General features: G+C 47.8%; 1 protein-coding gene across 2 annotated transcripts in view; it reads left to right on the plus strand.

Moving 5' to 3' along the window:
- CORO2B (coronin 2B) overlaps window positions 1-20,336 on the plus strand; it is a 158,851-nt gene that overhangs the window by 127,093 nt on the left and 11,422 nt on the right. For both annotated transcript variants that reach the window (XM_029066205.2, XM_001515981.6), the window contains exons 4-10: window positions 9,692-9,841; window positions 10,001-10,165; window positions 11,752-11,868; window positions 13,351-13,455; window positions 14,263-14,359; window positions 17,096-17,208; window positions 19,823-19,913. In XM_029066205.2, coding sequence (XP_028922038.1) covers window positions 9,692-9,841; window positions 10,001-10,165; window positions 11,752-11,868; window positions 13,351-13,455; window positions 14,263-14,359; window positions 17,096-17,208; window positions 19,823-19,913 — 838 coding nt within the window. The remainder of the gene's footprint in view (window positions 1-9,691; window positions 9,842-10,000; window positions 10,166-11,751; window positions 11,869-13,350; window positions 13,456-14,262; window positions 14,360-17,095; window positions 17,209-19,822; window positions 19,914-20,336) is intronic.

A 20,336-nucleotide genomic window follows, 5' to 3' on the forward strand; every position in this document is an offset into this window, starting at 1 on the left:
GAATTATTAAAAGGAGTGTTTTCTAAAGTCTCTGATCAGAGCTTGGTGGCTGTTATCTCAGACAAGCAAAGAAACCACATTCTACTGCCTTGTGGGGAGAAACTGAGGTGTGGCCGGGTGGTGGAAAGGGTGGGGTTCTTTATCCATATTCTCATTCTGGTTTTAGAACCCCTGGATAGGGCTTTTTGTCTTTATCACCAAATTAGCAGGAGTTTGTGCAGCCATTTCTGAAATCCCTTTCTCTGACCTAGCCTTCCTTCTCCCAGGTTTTAGCTGAAGTTTTAGGCCTAGGGGAAATTGCACAAGATGGAGAGTCAGGAGACCCAGGTTTCAATCTTTGCTCACGACTTAATAGTAATAACAACTGCAGGATTTGTTAAGTGCTGATTCTGTGCCAAACCCTGTACTAAGACCCAAGGAAGATACAAGGAGTTCAGGTTGGACTCTACTAATAAGAGTAGAGTCTATCTCCCTACTAATAAGGTTCACAGTCCAAGAAAAAGGAAGAAAAGCTGTTGAATCCCCATTTTACAGATGAGGAAATGTAGGGACAGAGAAAAATGATTTGCCCGAGGTCACAGAGCGAATAAGTGGCAGAGCCGAGATTAATGGACTAAGTGCTTGGGAGAGTCCAATGTAACAATAAACAGACACATTCCCTGCCTACAGTGTGCTTACAGTCCAGAAGGGAGACAGACATTAATATAAATTACATTCATCATTCCTCACTCTCCCCCTTCTATCTCACCTAACTATTCTCCTACTACAACCCAGCCAGCACACTTTGCTCCTCTTATGCCAACCTACTCACCGTACCTCCATCTTGTCTATTTCGCCGCCGACCTCTTGCCTATGTCCTACCTCTGGCCTGGAACGCCCTACCTCTTCACATCCAACAGACAATTGCTCTCCCTGCTCTAAAGCCTTATCGAAGGCACATCTCCTAAAGCCTTATCGAAGGCACATCTCCTACAAGAGGCGTTCCTTGACTAAGCCCTCTTTTCCTCTTTTCCCACTCCCCTCTGCGTTGTCCTGACTTGCTTCCCTTATTCGCCGACCCCCCCTGCACCCTGAGCCCCACAGCACAGCAGTTATGTCCATATCTGTAATTTATTTCTATTAATGTCTCTTTCCCCCTCGATAAGTAGATCAGAAAAAGGCTCTATACCACATGGGGTTCCCATTCTAGGTGGAGATAGAATAGGTAATTAATCTTCCTTTTACCGATGAGGAAACTGAGGCCAGAGAAGGGAAGTGACTTACCCAAAGTCACACAGCAGGAAAGTGGCTCAACTGGGATCAGGACCCAGGTTCATTCATTCATTCAATCATATTTATTGAGTACTTACTGTGTCAAAGCACTATTCGAAGAGCTTGCACTGTACTAAGCGCGTAAGCAGATTCTTTGACTCCCGGGTCTGTGCTTTCTCCACTAGGTCGTGCTGCTTCATGGTGGTGGTGATGATGATGGTGGTGGTCTTTGGAAACTGAGCTTAGCTTCAGATTTCCTGAGGCTTTTATTGAAGAAAACAGCACTGAGGAACAGAAGCAGCATGGTGTAGTGGATAGAGCACAGGCCTGGGAGTCAGAAGATCATGGGTTCTAATCCTGAATCCGCCACTTGTCTGCTATATGACCTAGGCAAGTCACTTCACTTCTCCATGCCTCAGTTACTTCATCTGTAAAATGGGGATTGAGACTGAGCTCCATGTGGGCCAGGGACTGTGTCCAACCTGATTTGCTTGTCTCGGCCTCAGTACTTAGTACAGTGCCTGGAGCATAGTAAGTGCTTAACAAATACCTTAATTATTATTCAAATGAGTCACTCAGTCAACTTTTGATTATCCCTGAGAGCCTTGGGTGATGGAAATTAACACATACCCAAAACATTCCTTTTATCCAGATGGCTCCTTATCTTCTACCTCTGTTGTACTCTCCCAAATGTTCAGTACAGAGCTGTTGATACTCAATAAATTCTACTAAATGATTATTTTAGCCAATAGATTTCACCTCCTGTTTTCCTCCTATACCCACCTCCTTCAACACTCCGTGTTGATCAATCAGTTGTATTTATTGAGCACTTACTATGTGCAGAGTTCAATACAACAGAATTAGCAGTCACATTCCCTGCCCAAAACAAGCTTACAGTCTAAATGGGGAGGGAGAGGTGCTAAGGAGTTTGAAAATGTCCTTAAAGGGGTGGAGCAAGATAATAATTGCAGTATTTATCATATTTATCAAGTCCTTACTGTGTAGCAAGTGGTGAGGTGGATAATCAGGCCTCCCAGCCTTGTCCATCCCTCCCAGGGCTCTCAGCCCAAGTAGGAGGGAGAACAAGTAATGAATCCTTCTTTTATAGATGAAAATTGAGGCAGAGGCAAATTAAGTGACTTGGTTAGGGTCATACATCAGGCAAGTGGCAGAGTTGGGAATGGAATCCATATACTTTGACACACAGGCTTGTGTTATTTCCACTAGGCCAAGCTGCTACTAGGGGAAAATGCCTCTAGTAATGGAAGCTATTGAGCAGCTACCGCCAGCAATTCACTGTACTGTCCTAAGTGCTTTGGGGAAGGAAGTATGACAACAAAAAAGGTGAGCTGGAGAAGCAGAGGGAGCTGCAGTTTGTGTTTCCTAGCTTAGAGAGCTAAAATCTGAGTCAAGTGCAATGGGGGAACTGGGCAGCATGGCCTAATGGAAAAAACCTGGCTCTGCCACTTGTCTGCTGTGTGATCTTGGGTAAATCATTTCATTTCTCTTGACCTCAGTTACCTGATCTGAAAAATGGGGATTAAGACTGTAAACCCTGGTGAGACAGAGACTGTATCCGTCCGGATTAGTTTGTATCTACCCCAGTGCTTAGTACCGGGCCTGGCACAGAGTAAGCTCTTAACAAATACCATAAAACAAAACAAAATGAAAAATGCAAAAAACTGGAGATACCTGACAGAAAATTTCCAGGCCTTCCACAAGCAGGGGGACATAGGCAAATTATTCAGCAGCAATGACAGGTCCTTTCCTACTCCTTTTTTTTAATGGCATGTCTTAAGTGCTTACTATGTGCCATGCACTGTACTAAGAACTGAGGTAGACACAAGTTAATCAGGTTGAAACAGTCCCTGTCCCACATGGGGCTCACAGTCTTAATCCCCATTTTACAGATAAAAATAATGATTATGGTATTTGTTAAGCGCTTACTATGTGCCGAGCACTGTTCTAAGCACTGGGGTAGATACGAGGTAATCACGTAGTCCCACATGAGGCTCACGGTCTTAATCCCCATTTTACAGATGAGGTAACTGAGGTACAGGGAAGTTAAATGACTTGCCCAAGATCACACAGCAGACAAGGCCCCGAGCTCTATCCTCTAAGCCATGCTGAGCACTTGGGCAAGTGCAGTATAACAACAGAACAGACATATTCCCTGCCCACAACGAGCTTATCTTTTTATGGCCTCATTGCATCATTACAAAATGTCACATAACTACATCCCGAAAGTAGCATACTCCTGTTGCTTCATGATCGGCTAAGGGATGTCTGGTGTCCCCTGGTGCCGTCGCAGTCCACACTGAGGTCATCCCTTCCCTGGCTCTCAGCCTCAGCCCTGTCCACCCTGATTCATCTCTAATTCAGACCAAGGGTCCTTTCTTTCCAGCGAGGGCCTTCCAGGGCAGCCACTGGCCTGTTTATCCATGAATTGCCACCACACCCCTTCTTGTCTCTCTAGAAAATGTCTGTTATCCTCCTCCCGGGCCTTGTACAAACAGGGAGAGGTCTTCCAACTGTCAGAAGTCTGTCTCTTATCTCTTCAGACTTGAAATGAAGATGTGTCTTATCCTTGGGGAAGGGAGGGGAGAGTCCAGTTAGTGAGTTCTCTCTTCCGGGTAGACTATGAGCCCCATGTAGGACAAGGACTTGGTCTAATCTGTTTATATTGCCTCTATCCCATATAATAATAATAATTGTGATATTTGTTAAACGCTTACTTTGTGCCAGGCACTCTACGAAGAGCAGGGGTAAATCCAAGTTTTTCAGGTTGGACGCAGTCCTTGTCCCATGTTGGACTCACAGTCTCACTCCCCATTTTACAGACGAGGTAAATGAGGCAAGTGACTTTCCTAAGGTCACACAGCAGATAAGTGGTGGAGCTGGGATCAGAACCCATGACCTTCTGACTCCTAGGCCCATGCTCTATCCACTATGCCATGATGCTTCTTATTCACCATAATAATAATAACAATAATAATAATAATGTCTGTTTTTTGGTAAGCCCTTACTATGTGCTAAGTACAATATTTAGTGCTTGGAAAAAGATAAGCAGATTAGACATCGTCCCTGTCCTACACGAAGTTCATAGTGTCAGGAGAATTCATTACAATTCTGTTGTATTGTACTCCCCCAAGCACTTAATACAGTGCTCTGCTTATAGTCAGCGCTTAGTAAATACCATTGATCGAGAAGGGAGAGTACATATTAAATGCCCATTTTACGGAAGAGGAAATCGAAGCCCAGAGATGTGAAATGACTTGCCCAAGATCACCCAGCAGGTAAGTGACAGAGCCAGGTTTAGCACTCGGGTCCTCCGACTCTCAGACCCATGCTCTTTCCACTAGGCCATGCTGCTACTCTCTGCTGGTCACATAGAAAGCACTTGACATATATCACAGTTATTAGCCCTTTCCACAGTCGAATCCTGTTTAGGGGAAAGAAAAGGTAGGTTACTACCACTCCTTTAATTCTCTGGGAGGACTCCTTGAGGGGAGACGGAGAGTTATGTAGAGGCTTTTTTTCTAAAGACTACCTGGATTTCTTCTTGTTCCTTCCCAGAAGGAGGTTGGTAAAAGACCTCGCCTCTGGTTCTGACAGTGCCTTTTGAAGAGTTGAGGGCGAAGAAAAGGATCTCTGCCATTATGGGAAAAGAAAAAAAAAGAAAGAGTTTTAATATATAGCAGGATGGATTCAGAATAGCAGGATAGAACTTCCAGATAGCCTCACAGACTGCAGATAGGGTGCATATGTTTGTGTTTGCGTGCATATGTGCATTTGCAAATTTCCATACTTTTGGTAAGCTAATATCCTTTTGCACCATTCTAGGGGGCAGCAGTATAGCCTAGTGGAAAGAACATGGGCCTGGGAGTCAAAGGGCCTGAGTTCTAATCCCAGTTCCACCACTTATCTGCTCTGTGATCTTGGGCAAATCATTTCACTTCTCTGTTCCTCATTTTCCTCATCTGTAAAATGAGGGTTAGGACTATGACTCTGTCCACCCCAGTTGTGTAGTATCTACCCCAGCACTAAATATAATGCCTGACACATAGTGAGGACTTAACAAAATACCATTAAAAAATTATACAATAACCTGGCAGCAAACACTGCTACCACATTAATCCAAACACTTATCCTTACGATTAGACTGTAAGCCCATCAAACGGCAGGGACTGTCTCTATCTGTTGCCGACTTGTTCATTCCAAGCGCTTAGTACAGAGTTCTGCACATAGTAAGCGCTCAATAAATACTATTGAATGAACTTATCCTCTCCAACCTTGATTTCTGCATCAGCCTCCTTGTCGACCTCCCTGCCTCCTGTCTCTTCCCACACCAGTCCATATTTCACTCTGTTGCCTGGCTCATTTTTCTTCAGAACCATTCAGCCCATGCTTCCCCACTCCTCGAGAACATTCAGTGATTGCCCAACCACCTGTTATAATAATAATGATTATGGTATTTGTTAAGCGCTTCCTATGTGCTCAGCACTGTTCTAAGCAGTGGAGTAGATCCAGAGTAGTCAGACTGTCCCATGTGGGGCTCTGATTTTTTAATCCCCATTTTTACAGATGAGGTAACTGAGGCACATGAAGTGGCTTGCCCAAGGTCATACAGCAGACATGTGGTGGAGCCGGAATTAGAACCCACGATCTCTGATTTCCAAGCCCATGCTCTTTCCACTAAGGCACGAAACAGAAATTTCTTATTGTTATTATTATCAAGTGCCATCGAGTCATTTCTGATTCATAGCGACTCTGTGGATATATTTTCTCCAGAACATCCTTAGCTGCCGATCTGCTTCTTCCACGGTTTCCGTGGACTTTTGCTTGCATTAGTATCTTTTCCAGAGAATTAGTGCTCCTGATTATGTGTCCAAAAGGTGCTCATCTAAGTCAAGTCATTTGGCCTTCCAAAGACCACTTTGGCTTAATTTGCTCCAAACCCCACTTGTTTGGTTTTCAGGCAGTCCACTCCACAGTGTTTGCCAAAGCCTTCTCCAACACTACATTTCAAAAGAATCAATGCCCTTTCTCTAACCTGTTTTTTCACTGTTCAGCTTTCAGATCCATACATTGCCACTGGAAACACCATAGAATTGACAATTGCATTTTCGTTGCAATTGTTTCATCGGCATGTTTCATCACTTTTCCCAGGCTCTTTGTAACAAATCTTCCTAACATTAATCTTTGGCGTATTTCTTGACCACTAGTTCCTTTATTATTGATTATCGATCCCAGGAGAGAAAAATTGTCAACTATTTCAATCTTCTCTCCATCCACTACAAATGTGTTAAAACTTCCACTTGTCATGATCTTTGTTTTCCTGACATTCAAATGTAGGCCCATCTTTTTTCTCTGTTAACTTTTAATAATAAGCCCTTCAAATCTTCTTCACTTTCTGCTAGTAGGGTAGTATCATCAGCATAACGAAAGTTGTTTATTTTTCCTTCCTCCAATCTTTACTCCCCTTAACTCTTCTTCCTAACTGGCTTCTCTCATTATAATAATAATAAGAATGATGGCATTTGTTAAGCACTTACTATGTGCAAAGCACAGTTCTAAGCGCTGGGAGGGATACGAGGTGATCATGTTGTCCCACGTGGGACTCACAGTCTTAATCCCCATATTGCAGATGAGGCCACTGAGGCACAGAGAAGTTAAGTGACTTGCCCAAAGTCACACACCTAATAAGTGGCAGAGTCGGGATTAGAACCCATGACCTCTGACTCCCAAGCCCGTGCTCTTTCCACTGAGCCATGCTATTGTTTTGTCTGTCTGTCTCCCCTGATTAGACTGTAAGCCCGTCAAAGGGCAGGGACTGTCTCTATCTGTTACCGATTTGTACATTCCAAGTGCTTAGTACAGTGCTCTGCATATAGTAAGCACTCAATAAATACTATTGAATGAATGAATGAATGAATTACGTATTTCGTATAAAAGATGAACCTATAAGGTGATAAGATACATTCATTCACTCGTACTTATTGAGCGCTTACTGTGTGCAGAGCACTGTAATAATAATAATGTTGGTATTTGTTAAGCGCTTACTATGTGCCAAGCACTGTTCTAAGCACTGGGGTAGACACAGGGGAATCAGGTTGTCCCACGTGGGGCTCACAGTCTTAATCCCCATTTTACAGATGAGGTAACTGAGGCACCAAGAAGTTAAGTGACTTGCCCAAAGTCACACAGCTGACAAGTGGCCGAGCTGGGATTCAAACCCCTGACCTCTGACTCCAAAGCCTGGACTCTTTCCACTGAGCTACGCTGTACTAAGATACATCCTTGTCTTACCATCAGCTTTAAAGCACTCCATCACCTTGCCCCCTCCTATCTCACCTTCCTCCTGTCCTACTACAACCCAACCTACACTTGACTCCTCTGATGCCAACCTACTCACTGTTCCTCCATCCCTTCTATCTTGCCGCCGACCTCTCGCCCACGTCCTGCCCCTGGCCTGGAACGCCCTCCCTCTTCATGCCCGAAAGATGATCACTCTTCCCATCTTCAAAGCCCTATTGAAGGCACATATCCTTCAATAGACCTTCCCTGACTAAGCCCTCATTTCCTCTTCTCCCACTCCCATCTGCATCCCCTGTACTTGGATTTGAACCTTTTATTCACCCTTCCCTCAGCCTCACAGCACTTATGAATATATCCATAATCTATTTATATTAATGTCTACCTCCCCATCTGGACTGAAAGCTCATTATGGGCAGGGAAGTGTCTGCTAATTCTGTTGTATTGTACTCTCCCACATGCTTTGTATGGTGCTCTGCACACAGTAAGAGCTCAATAAATACGAATGATTGATTGAACTGATTGAAACACTGTAACAAGCTTTCTCCACTTGGGCCCTAATAATCACCATGCCATAAAATGCATTTAGTTCTATCCTTCTTTCAATTAGTGAGAGGTGGTGAGAAGCAGTGTAGCTGAGTGGATAGAGCACGAGCCTGGGAGTCAGAAGAACCTGGGTTCTAATCCCAGCTTGTCTGCTGTGTGACCTTGGGCAAGTCATTTAATTTATCTATGCTTCAGTTATTTCATCTGCAAAATGGGGATTAAGAGTGTGAGCTCCATGTGGGACAGGGACTGTGTCCAACCTGATTAATTTGTATCTACTCATCACTTAGTACAGTGCCTGTCACATAGTAATTGCTTAACAAATACTGCAATTATTATTATTTCAGTGCCTGGTTCATAGGTAACTACGAAACAAATACCCTAAAAAAAAATTAGTTAATCAATAGGGATTTCCGAGTGCTATAGCGGGCTTAGCCCCGAATCCCGTGCTCTGATCAATTTTTCCAAATAAAAGTCTCTGTATAGGACTTCGGGCCTGACATCTGGATGGCAAAGTTTTTATGTGTAAATAGCATGACTGGTAGAGAAGCCCTGCCCAGATCGATTCTCAGTCAATAAACTGGTGTCGTCAGGCCAGTGCTTCTTTTACACAAGAGGAAACTGAGGCACAGATAACTAAAGTGACTTCCCCAAGGTCACAGAGCAGGTAAGTGATAGATCTGGGGTTGGAACCCAGGTCCTCTGACTCCTAGGCTAATACTCTTTCCACTAGGCCACGGTGCTCCCCAATCTTGGTTGAGGTTACCTTCTTTTGAAGTTGCTTTCTGATATGTGAACTCTACCTAGAGATACTTTCCTGTTTTAGAGTATAAATCCCTTGTGGCCAGAGAGCATCCCTTCTTCAGTCTGTACTTTCCAAGAGCCACAAACAGCGCTCTGTACCAAGTGGGTGTTCAATAAATGTTACTACTATCACCATAACTACTGTCAATACTCCTCCTCCTCCTCCTATCGTACTACCGGTACTAAATAATAATAATTATCATTATGGTATTTGTTAAGCACTTACTATGTGCCAGGCACTGTACTAAGCGCTGGTGTGGATCCAAGCTAATCAGGTTGGACACAGTCCCTGTCCCCCATGGGGCTCCCAGTCTTACAGATGAGGTAACTGAGGCCCAGAGAAGTGAAGTGACTTTCTCAAGGCCACACAAAGACAAGTGGAGGAGCCGGGATTAGAACTCATGACCATCTGACTTCCAGGCTCGTGCTCTTTCCCCTATGCCATCCTGCATCCCAATACTGCTAATATGACTACTACTGTTACTATGTCTTAAAGGGTAAGCATTTCCCCTTGCTTTAAAAGCGCTAGTTCTGAGGGAAGGGAATTGCAATAGGTCAAAGCTCTCTCCTCCTACACAACTGAATTCAGTGGTATTCACTGAGCACCTACCGTGTGCCAGGAACTGTGCTAAGCACCAGAGGAGAGTACACGAAGGATGAGTGGTGAGCATCAGAGCAAGCGCTGGGGCCTCTCTGCCCCTCTGACAGTGGGTGGGCCCGAGTGGCTGCTCCCTTCTGCATCTCAACCAGACCCCCTCCCCATGGCCCTCCCCAGGTGAGGCTGTGGGAGATTCCCGATGGCGGCCTGAAGCGGAACATGACAGAGGCCATCTTGGAGCTGTACGGCCACAGTCGGCGGGTGGGGCTGGTGGAGTGGCACCCGACCACCAACAACATCCTGTTCAGCGCCGGCTACGACTACAAGGTGAGCCGGGGGTTGAGGTGGGGGTCCGGGGAGGGCCGAGGGACACTTTGACCCGGGAGGACAAGATGGTGGGCGGAAGTGGGGGCAGTTACCGTTTTGTTTCCAAAATGGCAGCAACCGGGCACTGAATCACCCCATTCCGTGGGTCCCTCCTCACAGATTCTCATCTGGAACCTGGACATCGGAGAGCCGGTGAAGATGATCGACTGCCACACCGACGTGATCCTCTGCATGTCCTTCAACACGGACGGCAGCCTGCTGTCCACCACCTGCAAAGATAAGAAGCTGCGCGTCATAGAACCCCGCTCGGGCAGAGTCTTACAGGTGATGGGGCAGGGATTTTTGGAGAGCCCCCCTGGGCATCACCCCGGGGAAGCAGCATGGTGTAGTGGATAGAGCACGGGCCTGGAAGTCAGCAGGTCACTGGTTCTAATACCAGCTCTGCCACTGGTCTGCTGTGTGACCTTGGACAAGTCACTTCACTTCTCTGGGCCTCAGTTACCTCCTCTGTAAAATGGAAATTGAGACTGTGAGCCCCATGTGAGACAGGGACCACGTCCAACCTGATTTGCTTGTTTCCAATCCAAAGCTTAATACAGTGCTTGGCACATTGTAAGGCCTGAACAAATACCATTATTATACTGTGTCCTGACCTGATTATATTATACCAGTGCTTAGTACAGTTCTTGGCACATAATAAGCACTTAACAAATGCCACAGTTATCAATATTATTAGAATGAGCTGTTGACATCCCAATCAATCTAAAGGCCAAGTTGGCCAGGAACAAAATGGTGGATGCTATGGTATAGGGTAGATGGCCCAATTATATAGCCAGGTTCATATCCCCCAACTTCTTTCTCTCCTACTTTATCCCCATAGCACTTGCAAACATAGCAACATTCTTGTCTTTTACTTGAATACTTTTTCATTTACTTATCAACCTCTCCATTCTGTTATGAAACAGTTGCTCACTTTTTCCTCACAGCTGCAAATATTCTGTATCTGTCTCTGTTCCCTGTTAGGATCCTAAGCTCTCTGAGAGCAGGGATCATGTCTTTTTCCTCTACTGTACACTCAGTCAATCAGTAACAGTCTTTATGAAGTACTGTGTGCAGAGCACTGTACTAAACACTTGGAAGAGTACAATAGAGTTAGTAGAAAATGAGCCCTGCCCTCATGAATTTACAATCTAGTGGGTAGTATAGTGCTCTGTGAGAGAGGGATTGATTAATTTGCATCTATCCCATTGCCCGATAACTAAGAACCAGTTAATAAATGCCACAATTCATAACTATTAAGTGTTCAATAAGTACCTCTGATTTGGCAAGGTAGAGACCCTTGTCTTTTTCTTTTTTGATGGCATTTGTTAAGTGCTTATTATGTGCCAGGAACTATTCTAAGCTCTAGAGTTAAATACATGGTAATCATTTTGGACACAGTCCCTCTCTGTTCTCCCCCTCTAGACTGTAAGCTCATTGTGGGCAGGGCATGTGTCTGTTTATTGTTGCATTGTACTGTCCCAAGCACTTAATACAATGGTCTATACACTAAACACTCAGTAAATATGATTGAATGAATGAATATCCCCATGTGGGGTTCACAGTCATAATCCCCATTTTACAGATGAGGTTACAGACCCAGAGAAGTGAAGTGACTTGCCCAAGTTCACACAGCAGCCAAGACCTCTGACTCCCAGGCCCGTGCTCTGTCCACTAGATCATGCCACTTCTCTTCTCCTAAACAGAAGCCATTCTTGGTGTTTGTCCTTGCTTAACCAGGCCCATCCCTAAACCCTTTTCCCTCCCTGATGCCGCTCCGGTAAATCACCGCCATTTTGAATGTCTATCACCTTGGTTCCCAAGTTCCCCCACTGTGGGAGACACTGGGCTCCACGTTCTGTGTCCTCCAGGAAGCCAGCTGTAAGAACCACCGCGTTAACCGGGTGGTCTTCCTCGGGAACACCAAGCGGCTTCTCACCACCGGTGTATCCAGGTGGAACACGAGACAGATTGCGCTCTGGGACCAGGTAAGCAGAAATGCCATGTGGGACTCTCTCCCCATTCCAATCACTTCCTGCGCAGGCTCTTTTCCAGAGCAGATTGCGGGGCGGGGGATGTGCTGAGGTGTCGGGATTCCTGGGCCAGCCCCACTCCCCCTCTGGGCCTCACTCTTCCCTTCTGTGAAATGGGCCTGGCATCACAAAAAACAGTGGGAGATCAATCAATCAATCAGTCATATTTATTGAGTGCTTGCTGTATGCAGAGCACTGTACTAAATGCTTGGAAAGTACAATTCAGCAATAAAGCAATAATTCAACAATAGTTCCCTGCCCACAATGAGCTTCCTTGGAAGAAAAATACCAAGGGTTGTTATTGTTCTCATCATTTTCCTTGTAACTTTCCCCTAGTGCACTATGCGGGATTTTACCCAAGTGCTTAGCAAGTATAATAAACAATAATATCATTATCATCGTTACTACTATAGGTACATTAGCAATAAAAAACATATGAGGTGAATGAGCCGCTAAAAGGCCAAGCCTCCAGCTACTGCAGAAGGGATGTATGTCTTTAGAGGCCAGCCCCCTCCCAAGTTGGTAAGGGTCCTGAACTAGGGCATTTCGACTGGAACCAGAGCCCCCATTTCCAGCCCAGCAAATGCTGCTAATTTCTTTGATGCGGTAACATGACTGACTAGCCCTCAGGACGTCGGCTTGCACACAAACAAGCACACCCTGCTGGGTGGGTAGAAGTGGCAGTTTCTGGAAATGCAAGCGGGGCATCCCCCTCAGCCCCCCGCTTCCCATCGGGAAGACTGACAGCAGGGCATCCTGCCAGGGACCTCCTGTTAAGTCATGTCAGCCCATGAGAGCATCCAGAGAGATGGAAGGAAACAGAGAGGGGTCGGGAGGGGGCTGGGCTGGGAAAGGGGTGCAGAGAGGGGTGAGATGGGTAGCCTGATTTTCAGCCAAAGGAAAACCTAAGTTTTCCCTTTCACTTCTGGAAATCAGCCATGGAGCAGCTGTGGAAATAAGCTTTGGCTCCAGTACCCTGGGCCCAAAAGAAACCAGGCTGCAGGTCTAGTGAAAAACAGGCTGTGGGCCTGAGGTAATTTCCTCTGCCGCCTTCTCTGTTCTCTGTGGTTGGTCCCTTGGCGATGGTGACAGTGGTGGTGGTGACCGGTGATGGACTCCACGCAAGCCTGTTTCGGGCAGATTAGGATGTCCTCTGAGCCCAGTGGGGTGGGCAGCAGGGGAAGAAGCGAGCAAGGAGAGGCAGGGGAAATGTGGATTCTGGGGAAGCGCAACTGGCAACACGACTTTCTAGAATGCTCCTTGCCTGGGGACCCAGAGGTCTCCAGCTGCTTCTGTCGGGCCCAGTCTCTTGGGGACCAGAGCTGACTCTCCCAGGCCTCTGAGAAAGGCCACGGTGGTCCATAAGGGGCTTGTTCAGAATGCAGGAAGATTGCAACCGTGAGGGGGTCAGAGGCTGACTGTCTTCCCCTTGCACAGGAGGACCTGGCCGTACCTCTCACCGAGGAGGAGATAGACGGTCTCTCCGGACTTCTGTTTCCCTTCTACGACGCGGACACGCACATGCTCTATCTGGCCGGAAAGGTAGATGGCCCCAGGGACAGGGAGGGAGGCAGGCCGGCAGAGGGTTTTGCGAACCCACCCCTAAGATATGTTCTCAGACCTGGGCTAGGGCTGTTCTTCCCACTTGCTGCCATCTCCCCACCCGCTTCCCATGTTGCACCTCGGAAGGTCCATCTTCAAAGTCTGGCTCACTCCCTTGACCTGGCTCTCTGGCCATCTGCCCAGCATATAACTCTCACCCTCGGATCGCTGAGTGGGAAAGTCAGGCTTCCTGGGACCACAGGTGGACTTATAATCCTTCGTATCGACATCAGGAGGAGCAATATGGCCCAGCAGAAAGAGCCAGGCCTGGGAGTCAAGCCCTGGATTCTAATTCTGGCTCTGCCACTTACCTGCTGGGTGACCTTGGGTGAATCACTTCATTTTATTGAGACTGTGAGCCCCACATGGGACAGGGACTGTGTCCAACCCGATTTGCTTGTATCCATTCCAGCACTTAGTACAGTGCCTGGCCCATTGTAAGCACTTAACAAATACAATTATTATTAGTCGCTGGGCCTCAGTTTTCTCATTAGTAAAGTGGCGATTCAGTACCTATTTTCCCTCTTCCTTAAGCTGTGAGCCCCAACTGGGGACAGGGACTGCATCTGGCCTTATTATCTTACATCTGCTCTAGTGCTTGGCAAATAGTAAGCGCTTAACAAATGCCACATTGTTATTTTACCCCATAAAGAGAGCATAAGTCTCAGTCGGCCCTCAGGGAGGCAGAGTGAGGGGAAATAACTCAGAAGACCCCCACGCCTGGCTCTCACCTGTCCTTGTTTTTAGGGCGATGGGAACATCCGCTACTATGAAATTGGATCGGAGAAGCCCTACCTGAGCTATCTTATGGAATTCCGCTCACCAGCCCCACAGAAAGGCCTGGGTAAGGATGCCTGGAGGAGTCACAATTAATCAATGTTATTTATCAAGTGCTTACTGGGTGCAGAGCACTGTATTAAGTGCTTTGAAGAGCGCAGTAGAGTTTGTAGGCAAGATCCCTGCCCTCCCACCCGTTCATTTTTATTAGGTTTGATCGTTTGCCCGGAAGTGAAAACCGCTCATCTCCTAGGGTGCACTGGGGCACCAGTGCCTGAAAGGGTATTACCCTGCTTTGGTCCAGGCTGATCCCCTCTAATCCTGAGATGAGTTTGAATGCCAAATAAAATTGGCCTCCGGTCCCTATTTGTAAGCAACCTAGGGGAACATCTGAGAAAGGCAGGGCGGTGTAGAGGGCAGAGACCTAAATTTACCACCTAATCTGGGGGGCAGACATTAAAATAAATTACAGATGGGGGAAGCAGCAGTCTGTGAAAATAAGTACTGCAGGACTGGAGGTAGGATGAATTGTCTTTATCTGCCCCTTACTTGCCAGATAACCTTGGGGAGTCACTTCTCTCTGGGCCTCAGACTGCCCGCTGCCAAGATGGAGGAGGGGGTATGGGGAAGGTGGAGAATACCAGGCCCCTTGCCAGGCTGGCCCTCCCTGTGAGATCCTAGAGTGGAAGAGCTTTGACCATGGGCACCTTGGCAATACTGGAAAATTTCCTCTCATTTCCCTAATGAAATAGCTTGGAGGATTGTGATAGAAACAGTGGAGGGGGAGTTGCTTGGTGACTGCTAGAATGGGCTTCCCCACCAGACACATCTCCAGGGTCTGAGGCTGCTGCTGCGTGTTAAAGACATGGGGGTTTCAGTCCCGGGAGGGCCCCCAGCTTCCCTGAGGATGAGGGGGCAGATTTGCCCAGCTTACTGTCTCCCTCCCGGCCTCCTCTGGGACTTCAAGATCCCCCACCTGGCCTCCTGTGTTGCAACAGGTCCCGCCTCCCAGCATGTACTGAGTCCATGGGCTATCTGCTGGGAGCCTGAGGTCACAGTGAGGAGGTGGCTGGGAACCAGCCAATTGTAGACTCCCCGATGTCCGGGTTGTGATTTCCAATGTGGGCTCACAGACACCCACCCCAGCCCCAGCCTGGACACCTCCTCTCCCCTTCCACCCTCCTCTGCCCCCACTTCCTCCCTCTCCTGCCCTCCCTCTCCCCCCTGTTCCCTCCCGCCACCTCCGACTGACTGAGCGCAGGGCTCTTCCCCCGCCTCCGCTGGGAAGGATTAGTCGGCCACGTGCCCTCAGGTGCCCGTTCTCCAGGCAGGGCCCAGGTTCAAGCAGAAGTCCACACCGTTCTCACCATGGGGGGAAGGAGGAACAGGGGTCTGAACCAAACCCCCTGATTCGGGAGAAGTCCCCGCCGTTGCCCTCCCCAAGTCTGCCTCCGCAAGGGAGCTCGCAGGCTGTGGATTCTGATCCCGCTGCAGGCCGCGCCCCGACTGGCTCACGTTGTCAGGAGACGTACCCCCCTGATTCCCTAGCAGACTTCCGGCCATGTTGCGAGGGAGTTTCCATGGCAGCAGCCTCTTATCTCAAAGCACATTGGCATCACCTTTGTCTGTGGCTGGATCCACGTGAACTTCCCCTGACTGGTGTGTCTGGTGTGTATGTATGTTTGTGTGTGTGAGCAAAAACAGAATCTCACAACACTGGCCCATTTACCCTTTCAGAGGCTTTAAGCAGTTCTTCTGGATCAATCAGTCAACACCCCCCCCCCCCCCCACACACACACACACTTTCTGAGGCAGGGGATGAATCGACGCTCCTGCCCCGGGTTTTAAATTCACAGATGTCGGGTTTGTGTTTTCCATCTGAGACTCAGAACCTGTAAATTATTTATTTCTATGAATGTCTGTCCTAAGTTATTATTTATTTATATTCATGTCCACCTCCCCCTCTAGACTGTAAACTCTCTCTGGGCAGAGAATGGGTCTACCAATTCTCTTGTATTGTACTCTCCCAATTCCAGCTCTGACACGTCTGCTGTGTGACCATAGGCAAATCACTTCACTTCTCTGAGCCTCAGTTATCTCATCTGTAAAATGGGGATTAAGACCGTGAGCCCCATGTGGGACAGGGACTGTGTCCAACCTGATTAACTTGTAACTACCCCAGCGCTTAAAACAGTGCTTGGCACATAACGCTTAATTATTATTAAGTGCTTAGTACAGTGCTCTGCAAACATTAAGGGCTCAATAAGTACCATTGATTGATTGATTGATCTGAGGCTGTCAGGAATGTTTGTGTCTTCAGAGTGCTGGCTCATCCAGTGGTGTCTGGTTAAGCCTGGTTCGATGGCTTTTTAATAATCAACCAATTAATCAATGGCATTAATTGATCACTGACTGGGTGCAGAGCACTGTACTCAGCACTTGGGAGAGAATCAATCAGTCAATCAGGGCTATCTATTGTACAGAGCACTTGACTAAGTGCTTAGGAGAGTACAATACAACAATAAACAGACACATTCCCTGTCCATAACAAGGTTACAGTCTAGAGTGGAAGACAGACATTAATATAAATAAATAAGTTACAAAATAAGTACAATACAATAGAGTTGGTAGATATGTTCTCTGGCCTCAAGGAGTTTACCATCTAACATGGGGAACAGAAGCAGCATGTATTACGTGTATCCATTACGTGTATCCACCCCAGCGCTTAGTACAGTGGCTGGCACATAGTAAGTGCCACAACTAATGCCACAATTATTATTACGCCATCTCTCTCTCTTCTCAGGCGTGATGCCCAAGCATGGGCTGGACGTGTCAGCTTGCGAGGTGTTCCGATTCTACAAGCTGGTGACCCTCAAGGGCCTGATCGAGCCCATTTCCATGATCGTGCCCAGGAGGGTGAGTACAACGTCCAATCAGTAGTGGGTGGGGCTCTGTACTGAGCTCCAGGGAGGGAATTGTACAATTAGAAGGCACGATCCCTGCCCTATCTGAGTTTACGTCCTAAAGGCCGAGATGAGGCACAGACTGATTTATGGAGAGGAGGAGGAAAGGTAAGTAAATTAGAGCTCGTCTAACGGTATCCGGTTCAGTCTGGTTCTGTGGCTTTTTTAGTAATCAACCAGTCGTCAACCATTCAGTGGCATCGATTGAGCTCTGACTGTGTGCAGAGCACTTGACTAAGAACTTAGAAGAGTACTATACAATCAGGTTGGTAGACATGAACCCTGTCCTCAAGAAGTTTATAGTCTAAACCGGGGGACAGACATTAAATTAAGTTGCAGATGAGGGAAGCAGCGGAGTGTAATGTGAGACAGGGACTGAGTCCAACTTGATTATCTTGGAGCTACTTATTCATTCATTCAATTGTATTTATTGAGGGCTTATTTTGTGCAAAGCACTCTACTAAGCTCATGGGAAAGTACAACACTACAATAAAGAGTGACATTCCCTGCCCACAGCAAGGTCACCATCTAGAGTGGGGGAGACAGACATCAATTCAAATAAATAAAATGACAGATATGTGCATAAGTGCTGTGGGGCTGGGAAGGGGGTCGAGCAAAGAGAGTAAGTCAGGGAGATGCAGAAGGGAGTGGGAGGTGAGGAAAAGTAGGGCTTAGTCTGGGAAGGCCTCTTGGAGGAGATGTGCCTTCAGTAAGACTTCAGTGCTTAGTACGGTGCTTGGCACACAGTAAGCACTTAATAAACACAACAACCAATCAATCAGATGTATTTATTAAGTGCTTACTGTGTACCTAACACTGTACTAAGGGCTTAGGAGAGTACAGTGTAACAGAGCTGATAGATTCATTCCCTGTCCACAGCAAGCTTATAGTCTGCAACAATTATAATTATTATTATTATTATTAGGGGGCAAGAAAAGTTGTCTGGTGGTTGTGAGTCCTGAAGGGGTGGTTGGTGGGATGGGAGCTAGGGGGAAGCAAATAAAGCAGGGAAGACCTCCAGGAGGGGGTGGGACTTCAGGAGGGCTTTGAAGATGGAGTTGGCCGAGGTCTGGTGAATCTATAAGGAGAGGGAATTCCAGACACTGTAGGGGCAGAGGGCCCCATGAAGGAGGACATGAGCCAGGGAGAGACAAGAACAAGGTCCATAGAGAAGGTGAGGTAGGGTATAATGGGAGGCGGCAGGTTGGAGGGTTGGTCCCATAGGAGCGGGAGGCGGTCCAGAAGCTACTGGCGCAGTCATCTGTGCCCTTGCTTTGCCCCCTCCCACCTGGATGGCAGCCATTTCTAGCCTCTTGGGGTGATGACCAGCCTTCCTCCTGATGGAACCCAGTTCTAGAACCCCAGTCTCCATTTTTTCCCCCACGTGCCACTGAACTGAAATTCAGTGAGGGTAAAGAGCTTCTTAACCAGCTCCAACTACCTCATCCAAGTGGCATCCCCAGAGGATGACATCGGAGTCAGGAGTGGCTCACAATGGCCCCGGAAAGCTGGGAAGAATGATAGAGACTCGGAGCAGCAGTCTCCTCCCAGCTTCAGGGAACAACCGGGACTTCATTTGCCCCCTCTCAAGGCCTCTCAGAGGTCCGGATTTACCTCAGTTATCCGATAGCCACTGTGGCTTTGGAGTTTGGAGTCAGAGGGGATTGAGGGGGTGGGCACAAGATGGGAGAACCCTGGTGGACTTGTATCCAACTGTTCACCCAGTTGGACAGACTCTTCCCGTGCAAGGTGGGTGTCTGTGCTTCGGTCCTGGGGGGAGGTCCAGTGGGTGACCGCCCCCAGCTCCCGGGCTTGTTGTCAGCCCACTCCCATGACCCCCTTGCAGCTGTGGGACTACCCCTGAACCTCTCAGCCCTGCTCCACCTCCCCCTTCCGCCATTAAAGAGTGAGCCTGGCCCCCGCAAGAGGCAGTGCCACCTGCGTTTAAATAGGAAAGCAGTGTTGCCTTGTGATTACAGCACGGCCCCAGGAGTCAGAGGACCTGGGTTCTCTGTGCCTCAGTTTCCTCTTCTGTAAGATGGGGATTCAATCCTCCTCCTCCAGACTGTGAGCCCCCTGTGGGATGGGGATTGTGTCCAACCTGATTAATTTGCATGTACCCCAGCACTTAGTACAGTACTTGCCATATAGTAAGTGCTTAACAAGTACCATAAAAAAGCACACAAAACAGGTCATTTTTCCCATCCTGCAACTCCAAACTCTACTTTCGTTCAGACACAAGTCTTATGCAGTGGTTTAGGGCCCGCCCCCCACCCCCTGCCAACAGTGAGTCAGGGGAAGAAGACTCCGTCTGAGAAGGGGAGTAAAAAAGGGGCCTGAAATTTTCCTCTGGGAAGCAGATTCTCCAGACACTATCCTCTCCCTGAGATTTCTCCACTATATCCCGGGGGGATGGTTGGAGGGGGATGGAGGGGAAAGGGGACTAGGATGGGGATTGAAGTTCTGACCTGGGTTTCAGATGACCAGGCTGGGAGCATCGTGTAAAGCCCGCCACTGTCGGCGTGCTGTTTTCACTGGGCTCACATTCTTCCTCCTGTTGCCTGCAGTCGGAGTCTTACCAGGAAGACATCTACCCCATGACCCCCGGGACGGAGCCCGCTCTGACGCCAGATGAATGGCTGGGAGGAGTCAACAGAGGTGAGGGCCCCCCGAAACCCACCTCTCCAGAGAAAGTGTCAGTGTCACTGTCTGACTCTGGACGGTGGTGGAGCTGAGGTGGCGGGGGCGGGTGGCGGGGGAGGCGGCAGTCGGAGGCGGCTGGGGATGGGTTTCCCACCCCCTCCGCCACAGCTCAGGGTCAGAATTCCCTCACCTTCCCCTCCTTCCCCTCTCCCCCTACTTAGTAATAATAATAATAATACTAATGATGATGATGGTATTTGTTAAGTGCTTACTATGCATCAAGCACTGTTCTAAGCGCTGGGGGAGATACAAGCTAATCAGGTTGGACATAGTCCCTGACCCACATGGGGCTCACAGTCTTCATCCCCATTTTACAGATGAGGGAACTGAGGCATAGGGAAGTTAAGTGACTTTCCCAAGGTCCCTCAGCAGACAAAT

This window comes from Ornithorhynchus anatinus, chromosome 5, assembly GCF_004115215.2.
Source record: "Ornithorhynchus anatinus isolate Pmale09 chromosome 5, mOrnAna1.pri.v4, whole genome shotgun sequence".
Taxonomy (NCBI): domain Eukaryota; kingdom Metazoa; phylum Chordata; class Mammalia; order Monotremata; family Ornithorhynchidae; genus Ornithorhynchus; species Ornithorhynchus anatinus.